General features: G+C 39.9%; 1 protein-coding gene across 1 annotated transcript in view; it reads right to left on the bottom strand.

Moving 5' to 3' along the window:
- Positions 1 to 5,512: 5,512 nt before the first annotated feature.
- LOC126427223 (uncharacterized) overlaps positions 5,513 to 10,691 on the bottom strand; it is a 125,924-nt gene continuing 120,745 nt past the window's right edge. The window contains exon 7 of the mRNA XM_050089462.1: positions 5,513 to 9,219. Coding sequence (XP_049945419.1) covers positions 7,718 to 9,219 — 1,502 coding nt within the window. The 3' untranslated portion in view covers positions 5,513 to 7,717. The remainder of the gene's footprint in view (positions 9,220 to 10,691) is intronic.

Raw genomic sequence — 10,691 nt, 5'->3', positions numbered from 1 at the left:
GGCCGTTTCGGTCAGCTGAAGCACATGTTTAGCACGTGGCTGTGCGGTATTAACCAGTCCTCTGTCTCTCTTCACACAGTTCCTCCTCCTCTTACCGCCTACACGCCTCTTCCGAGCGCTACCGCCTTTTCCTCCCTTTGCGCTATCCCTCCTGCCGCTCACGCGTTTGAGCCCCCATTAAAGTTCGCCGACGTCACACATGCATATCTCTCCTTCCCCACCATTCAAGTCATGTGCTCTTGTCCTGTCACTTGAGAGTTTGCTTACAAACGTGCGCCTCCGACGCGCCAAACCATACGCTAGCTGTGAATCATTTTGTACTTAATTAACTGGTTATAAGCTCACTGCATTCTTTTCCCATCCTGTATGAACAGAACGAGAATATTTTCCTCTGTAAGTCCACTTTTACTCAGATGGCAGCGGGACCTCGACTGATCAGTATAAAAACTCGAATCAAAATACGATCCAGCCGTCTAAATTTCCAGTTTTTTTTTTTTTTTAATTTGAACAATCAGTTTCTGCGCTATACTACGCCGTCTTCAGAACCCCCTGGCCGACATGTAGGAAGAATCCCATCTCAGGTAATGTTAAATCAGGGGCCAAGTCGGCAAGAGATGATCGAAGGGATCGCTGTGTCAAAACTCTACGAATACCACTGAGTGAATGCTGGCCCCTGTTTGCACTGGACCAGAGATGTGAGTCTTCCTGCATGTCCGCCAGGGGTCCTGAAGATGGCGTAGTATAGCGCCGAAACTGATTGCTAAAATAAAAGAAACAATTGTAAATTTATAAGGCTGGATGGTGTTTTGATTTGACTTTTTATAGAGAGTATTTTCAGTTGTTTTGGAGTTGTGGACTCTTGTATTTATCTTTTCTAGAGTTTTGTTTCTGCATGCCAATAACTTGCAATTTTGTACTTTCCTGATGTTTCGGATTGGTTCTGTAACAGATACTGTGCCAATTGAGGTCTCTAGTGACCAGCCTGTTTTAAGCCATATGAAGGTCTACTGGTAATGTGAAAGTTGTAGACTCTAGGAGTAGCTGCCAAGGTGGATACTTTTCTTGAACCCCGTCGTCACAGAGGAAAAAAAAAAAAAAGAAACAAGGATGTAACCGATCTTAATTTTTAATTGATAATCCAACAAGCACAGTTTCTAATCCTGCCCTTCAGGTTTTCTAGTTATAATTTTAGTTACAGTGAGCAGTTTCTTACTAATTTTTGTAACAGGTTTGTGGAATATTGTGGTTAAGTGACGCTATCTAGAAAAATGTGGTTAAGTGACGCTATTGAGAAAAATAGTAAGTCTGCCTTTTACACTAAGCGCTAGATCTTGTACTTTCTTGTAGTTTTTTCACATTTTAAGTTTAAAGGGAATAAATAATTTTTCGTGTGTTTTCCTGTCAAAGTCACTTAGAATCCTACTGAACCAGTGGATTGTAGTTTACCATAGTGATGACTGATGATGATGTAGTGAACAGCGTTCTTACATAATGTAGTTGATGTGGAATGAAAGTAGCAGTGTTGGATGTGATGAACAGTAACGATTTACCGCAGATCTGTTTCTTCAAATACACTTTCGCCTTACGTTCCTTTTATAACTCCGATGTAATGAGGTACTACGTGTTAATGATTGTGTTTTGTAGTTTTGGGAATTTGATAAGCATTCAGAGAACTGCGTGTTTTTTTAAAAATTATGAGTAGTTTAATGAGTTTAAGTTGAAACTGTCTAATGTCTAGGAAGTCCCTGCACTATGTGAATCCCCTCTACAGATATTTAAGGCCACACCCGGTCCTCATTTTGCAGTTGGACAAAATTGTGGTATGTTGAGTCATGAGTAGTAACTTGTTAGCTACTTGTGAAAACTGTATTCCTTGTTGTACAAACCAGTAACCATTCTGACCACAATTTCAACCTTCTTCATTTTCATTTGCTTCAATTATGTCTATTAACTCTACACGTAAAACTAAATGTATCGTTTTAACGAAGTGATCTATATTATGACTATTACCACATGAGCTACTTTAAGGTGGTTTTTAGTGAAAGGGTAGATCTTTCTTTTGCTTTTCTGAAATCTTCATTATTATTTGGCTGTATTGCCCATCCCCAGTTATGTACTCAAGTATAGACGAGGAGGGTTTATCACATGCTCTAGCTAGTTGAAACTTAAAAATCACATAAAACCGCTCGCTGGACGAGAGATCCATACCCAAAGACCGGAAAGGTGCACATGTCACACTGATATTCAAGAAAGGTAATAGGAGTAATCCACTAAATCAGAGTCCCGTATCATTAATGTTGATACTCAGCAGACTTTCGGAACATATATTGTGTTCGAACATTATGAATTATCTCGAAGAGTATGGTCTATTGACACAGAGTCAACACGGATTTAGAAAACATCGTTCTTATGAAACATAACGAGCTCCTTATAAGCATGTATTGTTGAGTGCTATTGGCAAGGGATTCCAGATTAATTCCTAATTTCTAGATTTCCAAAAGGCTTTTCATACTGTACCACACAAGTGGCTTCTAGTCAAATTGCGTGGTTATGGAAAATCGTCTCAGTTATGTGACTTGATTCGTGATTTCCTGTCAGAGATGTCACAGTTCGTAGTAACTGACGAAAAGTCACCTAGTAAAACACAAGGGATTTCTGGCGTTCCCCAAGGTAGTGTTATAGGCCCTCTTATGTTCCTTATTTATATAAATGTTTGGGAGACAATCTGAGCAGCCGTCTTAGGTTGTTTTCAGATGATGCTGTCCCTTATCGACTAATAAAGTAAACTCATCAGAAGATCAAAACAAATTGAAAAATGATTTACAAAAGATATCTGAATGGTGCGAAAATTGGCAATCGACCCTAAATAATGAAAAGTGTGAGGTCATCCACATGAGTACTAAATGGAATCCGTTAAGCTTCGGTTACACAATAAATCAGTGTAGTTTAAACTAAATACCTAGGAATTACAATCACAATCAACTCAAATTGGAAAGAACACAGAGAAAATGTTGTGGGGAAGGCAAACCAAAGACTGTGTTTTATTGGCAGAACACATAGAAAATGTAGCAAATCTACTAAATAGACTGGCTCCATCACGCTTGTCCGTCCTTTTTTGGACTACTACTGCGCGATCTGCAATCCTTATTAATTGAGTACATCGAGAAAGTTCGAAAAAGGGCAGTACGTTTTGTATTATAGCGAAGTAGGGGAGAGAGTGTCACGAAATTGATACGGGATTTGAGGTGGACATCGTTAAAACAAAGGCATTTTTCGTTGCGGCGGAATCTTCACACGTAATTTAAATCACCAACTTTCTCCTCCGAAGGCGAAAATATTTTGCTGTCGGCGACCTACATAGGGATAAACGATCATCATAACAATATAAGGGAAATCATAGGTCGCACTGAAAGATATAGGTGTTCGCTTTTTTCGCGACCTGTTCGAGATTGGAATGAAAGAGAATTATTGTGAAGGTGGTTCGATGAACCCTCTGCCAGGCACTTAAGTGCGATTTGCAGAGTATCCATGTAGACGTAGATGTGCATGTAGATATAGAGGTATCATTTTGATCTAGGTAATGTTTAATGTGTCTTTCTTACTGAGTACTAAGTATGCCGCAGTGTGCCACGTTTTGAAGGACTGTTGCTCTGTGAAGAAACTGGTGTCTTAAAGTCAGTCGTTGGAATTTTAGTATTACAAATTCGTGGGTTTTGTTGAATAGCCTTTGTTACCCCATGATTTTATTCCCTTGTCGATACAAGAAAATATTTTTTAGTGCTGGGTTCTAACATGTGTTAACATAGATGAGGTTTCAAAGTGTTTTATGGTACACCACCTCATGCATTTACCAACTGAGTTCTACATTTTAGTGAAACTGCCTTTTTATGTTATTGCCTGTCGAACTTTGTGCAACTATTACTAGTAACTAATATACAGAGGATGTAGTAAGATTTTATATTTGTTATTTCTCCTTTGCAAATGTGCCTAATCCAGTTCTAATCCAAGTCCCATGTTAACTTTTGCAGTAGGTTTGGTTATTACGTTTGTCGCCTAAAGGCATTGACTTTAGATAACTAAGTATTCTGTCATGCTGATGATACATTCTATACATCAGTATTGGTTCAGTATGTAGCACTGAGGGCAGACAACGCAAGGGTCTACACATTTCTAGGAGCGCCTGTAAACCTTTAAACGATCAGTGCCAAATAAGTTCGGTAAATATCTATTCCTTCACTACACCGAATTTAGCACTGCAAACCGTAAACAGTTAAAGGAAATTTTTCGGTTTATCAAAATTCATTCCATTATTGTACTATAATCATTCTTTTATAATTTTGAGTATGATGATTACGATGATTATTACAACCTTGCACAAAATTTTAGAGTTTAATACTTTTCTATTTATTACCTCGTGAGAGTAGATGAACTTGACTACTTGGAAGTACCCTCCCACTTAGACCAAATGAAATGTTGTAACAGACCTCCTCCCATTGCATTATGGCCCACACCAGGGCAAATGGTTTTCCCAGGGAGTGGATAACGCTCTTACGTAAATAACGTGGGTCACCACTCCTCTGGAAGAGGGAAGGAGTGTGCAGTGTTGCAGCCAGTCAGTGAATATTTTACGGAATTGGTTTACAAACATTGAGAGCTCAGAGGTAACGTGGAAATGGTGGTTAGGTGTAACATGACTGACTTGGCTACGCTTACTTTATACCACTAATCTTAAACTGTTTTATCGTGGAAATTTGAGGCTGATGATGAGTCAGTGACTGTTTCTCTATTCAGTTTCAACTGTGTTTTGCGTAGAGCCAGCTTAAGATGATTTATTGAGTTTAGGCAGAATCACTGTGAACGAATCACAGATTCTTACTAGACGGAAGATATGTAGAAAAAGGGGTATTACTTACCGTTGGTGAAGTTTAACCCAGTCCCACGGGTCGAAGCGGGGTTGGGATCCTTATGTGAGACTGATTTAACACGCATAGCAGTGTAGGAAATTTATGCGGTTCCGTCAATAAACGTTACCACGTAACGTGTCTGGCATGTCGCACACACATACCAGTGGTACGGAGTCTGGGTGCTCCTGTGACTGGACAGCGGTGGGGGGAGGGGAGGGGATGGAAGGGTTGGGGGAGAAGGGAGGTGGTGGCAATGCTCGGCAGTGCGGGTCACCCCTGCTGTCAGCGCCTCTCTGACAATTGAGGTGTGGGCGTGGAAGCCGCACTTGGTACCTACCTTGTAGCATACCAAGATGGTGAATCACGCTGCAATCTCCAGTTCTGCTGTATCCAATCTGACAACTCTTCTTTCTCGACATTCGCTCTTAGGATTACGGATGATCGCTAAATGAATGGTGATCGCTGTGACTTGACTGATTCTAAAAGTCACATCAACATTTTATCGCTTACGGCAAGGTGTTCAGTTGGGCTGCATATTAAATTCACACAGATAGCAGTTTCATTTCCATTGGTTATTCACTTAGTTTTTATTTCAACAAATGGCCAGACTTTTATTGATATCATATCTGTGAAAAATAAATGCTCTCTCGGAGTACATGACATCTTTAATAAGATATTACAACAATTTGGACCAGCTACAGCTGATGTTGTGAGTCACATATATAATGCATCACTAACTCAAGGTATTTTCCCAGACAGGTTAAAATATGCCATTGTCAAGCCCCTGTACAAAAAAGGGGACATGGAAGATGTTAATAATTATCGGCCAGTATCCTTGCTTACAGCATTTTCAAAAATTGTCGAGAATGTAATGTACACAAGAGCAGTTAGCCATCGCAACAGTAATGGAATACTCAGTAAACCATAGTTCAGATTTCAAAAATGCTGTTCCACTGAGACAGCAAAATACACTTTCGCTGCCCACGTAATAGAAAGTTAATATAGTTAAACGTCATCAACAGGAATTTTCTGTGACTTATCCAAGAATTTGATTGTGTGAACCATGACATTTGGTTACAGAAATTACAATTCTATGGTATAAATAGAACAGCATATCAGTGGTTTAAGTCATATCTGCAGAACAGAAAGCAAAAAGTTTCTTTGTGTAGTTTAAGTGATTTAAGGCAGTTTGCCACTTCAACTAACTGGTGGGGAATTACATTAGGTGTTACACAGGGTTTGATCATGGGCTCCCTTGTGTTCTTGATACATGTGAATAACCTGCCTTCTTATCTCAAACAAGAAGCTAAACTGACACTGTTTGCTGATGATACAAGCATCATTATTAATCCAGTAAAAGAAACTCCAATAGAAAATGATACAAATGATGTTTTTGGAAAAGTTATTAACGAATTGATTTTCTGTGAATGGCCTTGCTCAGGACTTTGAAAAAACATGGAACATCCACTTTTATGATGCAATGAGTACAGTTCCTTCAATAAATATAATACATCAACAGAAGTCAGCATCCAGTATCCAGAGTAGAGCATACTAATTTTTTCGGTGTACATATATATGAGAATCTTAAATGAAACATTCATATTTTGTATCTCCTAAAGCGACTAGATTCAGCAACTTTTGCAATCAGAATAATTGCCAATTTTTCAGGATACTGAAGTTAGTAAGATAACACACACTTATGAAAAAAGTATTCATTGCTTAAAAGAATGTGGTTAGAATAATGTGTGGGGCCCACAGCCGCACATCCTCTGGTCATCTGTTTAAAAGGTCTTGTAGTAATCTGTTTAAAAGGTTAGGGATTCTTACAACAGCCTCACAGTACATTCACTCAGTAATGAAATTTGTTCTCTACAATATGGGCGAGTTAGAAACAATAGAGACGTTCCTGATTGTAATACCACAAGAAAGAAAGACTTAACACTGCACTTAACTTATCTTTTGGCATGGAAAGGGGTAATATATGCTGCTGTAGAACTTTTCGGTAAATTACCAGATGAAATAAAATGTCTCACTAACAGCAGTAACGGTTTCAGTAATAAACTGGAATCATATCCCCTAAACAGCTCCTTCTATACCATAGATGAATACTTGAATAGGAATAAATAAATCTATAGGTATAATATATGCATTTTGTGCCATTTAAGGCAATGGGGTAGGTAATAAAAACTTTAAGCTTAAAAAAAATAACATAGAGTCGTGTGTGCATTTCTTATCCACTTTACATGTCCCACATCGTAACGGGTACCGTGAGATTGATCTATGGAAGACATAACTAACTAACTGTCACACTAAACAGTAAATACTGTGGTGCTGTACTTTTGGAAAAACCTGTGTCCTTTCAGTTTATCTTCTGACACATGTCTTTCGAACCACAATACTGTCTGTATACATCACTTCTCAAATAATGATTATCCTTATTGAAGGTTATCACACAGGCTGCACATAACTTTTTAACGTCCTCTATAGTACTTTCACATATCTCTAGCTCAACAAGTCAACACTGCTGCTCACAATATTACGTTAGTCAAGTCCAGTGTAATACTGTCCTTTAACATGTTTTCGTTCACTTCACATTACTTTCCATACCTATCATTAATTACTAGACTCTTTTATGCTACCAAGTAGAAATAAGTATGTGATTGTAAATAAGGAATAAATTATGAAACTGGTGCAATTGTTTTGTGAAATCGGTCATAGTTAATTTTGTCTCATCTGCTGGACTCTGTAACTGAGCACACGCTTTAGAATGGTCCACAGTGGATACGATCGTTTGAGAAAAAAACTCACGGAGATTACAACGAGGATTCTGCTACCGCGGGTTGTTGATTGTTTCTCCTCGCTAGATTCCTCTCGGCTGCTGAACACAGCTCTTCCCCTGGAATGATTATGTTTGGGTTGAGACACGCTAGTATCCTGTTCTTGAGTGTAGGGAACGTTGTTCCGTTGCAAATGAAAAAAACGAACAACAGTGGTCCCTGCATCATCGTAGATATATGTAAGTAGTAAACAAACTGTGCCACACCCTGTGCCTGGTGAAACCCAATTCTAATAATCACACCTAGCCCGCTTAAGAAGACAGTCTTAACTGACGAAAAAAGAATTTCTTTCTTTGATCCAAATGTATCTTTGCTGTAAATTCTGAGATGAGTCATAGATTTCTTATTGAGCAGGAACATGTAGCCCACCAATCCAAGACATACCAAATTGTAAGTTACTGACAGTAAAATCGCGATGAGGAATATTATCCGACTGTGGAACAAATAAAATTTGCTAGTCTTTTCCAAAGCAATAGTTATTGTACATACTATACCCCAGGGTATTAGTGCATACAGCGCCTGGCGACGGAACAGCTTTCTTGCTTCGGCAGGTAGCAGGTCGCTAGGAAGCCTGAGATGACGGACACAGGCGTACATCTGGTAGCAGAATGAGTTCAGCCAGATACAGCAGAGGAGTGTGAGGGCGCTATCTATCAGCACTGCATTGGCCAGGACGGGGACACCAGCCATACGATACACGACCTCAGAACACAGGATCTGGATTATACCCGTGATCTGAAAGGACAAGAATATCTTGCCAGGCAAATTGCGTAGCTGGGGAAGGTACATATATACTGCTGCAGTCAAAGAGCGGAAGAAAATATTTACTGCTATAAAAGAAATTTCTAAAGCTTTTAAGCTGTCGGTTTTTAGATCTTTGTATTTCAATGTGGCACTGTTTAAACTGTCTTTGTCGATCAGTGCTCTTTGTAAATCCTTTCCATACTGTCTGTAGAAACCTTGTAGGAATTTATCTTCCAACACGGTCGAGTACGATCCATTTGGGTAAAGTGTGACGCGATACATCTTCTGAGGCTTATGGGATGAAAAATCTCGACACTTCATCAACAGAATAGCTCTGGAAACAGAGCAGATGGCATGTGTTGCGTTCGGTTCCAGACACGACTGGTCATCAGGTGTACTGAAATAGCAGGCAGCATCACGCACAGACTGTACCACACTAAAGGGGACGTCCTGACAAATGCTGTGCGAGTTGACTGTCATCCAGGCCAGCAGACAGAGGTTGACGTTGGCCCTCTGCGTGTAGGCCAGGTAGCTGGTGACGGGTATGTGGGGCCACCCCTGAACCACGTCGTCCGACAGCTGTACACGGCACTGCTCTCGCTGCTCGGTGGTCTCCTGTGGCAGGTCTTCCAGCGGACACGTGGGATGGTCCAAGGCGTCCACCAACAGCTGTATGCAGTCAGTGTCTATGGAAAGCGTAGCATTGCTTCTGTCCTCCAGCTGCCACTCCTCATCTGGAAAACAATGGCAGTAAGTAGGTGGTGCTAACACACTAATGCTAGTTGAACACGAAGTCTCCTGTGGATTATAAGATTTGACGCTGTTTACATAAATCATAGGGGATCAGTTTTTAGAACTGCCCACAACCAACAGATACCCAGTCGTAATTACCGAGAATGAGATAAGGTGGAATGTCAACATAAAGAAAAGTATTCAGAAAGCCAGATATCACAGTTTCATTCAGTGAGTACTGTGCAAGTCTACTTCATCTTTACAGTGTCCAGTATATCCCTGTATCCGTCTTGACTTAGAACAACTGAGAAAATAAATAGGTTTTACCGATATCTCAGCTCTGAAGCTGATAAAAAACATTGTGGTCAGTGTTGTAGTGTTTTGTTTCGGTACTGTAGTCTTTGAGCTGTGATTCCAAGGGGAAAAATTTACACTTTACAGGAGCGATCATGGGCGCGTGTGTGAGTGCACAAGCGTCCACAGATGGGAAAAACTGTGAGAGAGAGAATCACATCATTTACCATGGTTCACCTCGTAAAACAGTCCTTCCTGTTTTACATAAATGTGCTGTTTTTTTCCCAGAGTGTATCACAGATTGGTCACGTATTGGAAGTAATAAAACCCGAGAGGAAACGTGTGCCCGTGTCCCTGAATCAAATGAGAAGTCTCCAATGCAATCCATTTGCAAAAGAGCAGTTGAACTTCAAGCACTACAGTCAACAGTACGCGACCACATACAAAGAGTACGGAAAGGATTTAGGATGATGATGTTTGTTACTGAGTTATCTGCCAATGACATGGAGCTACGACATGCCCCCTGTCGTACTTTGTTGTAACAATTTCTGCCATGACATTGCGCTATCTGTTGGGGGATGATGTTGAAACCATTAACAGGTTGTCTTCGGATCAAAATCGACGTCATCTTTCCAGGTGTTCTAATTTTTTTCTGGTGATGTATTTCCCCCAGTTCTTTACATAATTTCATCTACCCCACCGAAATGCCTCCTATTTCTTCTCCACATTACCCCACGGTGTGGTATGGTCTACTCATGCAGGTTTGCTCATGTAGTTGAGCCTTTACCATTCTCCTTCCCTTACCCCTACAAACATTTGTGTTTGTTTAAGACATTTGCCTACTTTTCCTCTTCCAACTGCCCCAACTGTAGCCTCCCCCACCCCATTTCAATGTCTCTCAGTAGGCCTGCTATGATTACAGTGCTCCATAGTCTGACTCTGATGTATACACGACTTTTTTTCTAAGATACAGATAACTATTTATAAGTATATATTAATTATCATGGGTAGAACATTATCATTCAGTAGGTCACAATTAATACTATAACCATTCGACTACAGTTATAATTAAAAGGTCATACTCAGTATTTCGCAATTACTGTATTAGCTTCAATAGTTGGCTGAAAGTTGCTATAATCAGGTACAACTAATTACTGTGATAGCTACACCTTATCAGTCA

Source organism: Schistocerca serialis, chromosome 11 (assembly GCF_023864345.2).
Source record: "Schistocerca serialis cubense isolate TAMUIC-IGC-003099 chromosome 11, iqSchSeri2.2, whole genome shotgun sequence".
Classification (NCBI taxonomy): domain Eukaryota; kingdom Metazoa; phylum Arthropoda; class Insecta; order Orthoptera; family Acrididae; genus Schistocerca; species Schistocerca serialis.
The sequence above is the reverse complement of the archived record's forward strand: the minus strand, read 5'-3'. Positions and strand labels throughout refer to the sequence as shown.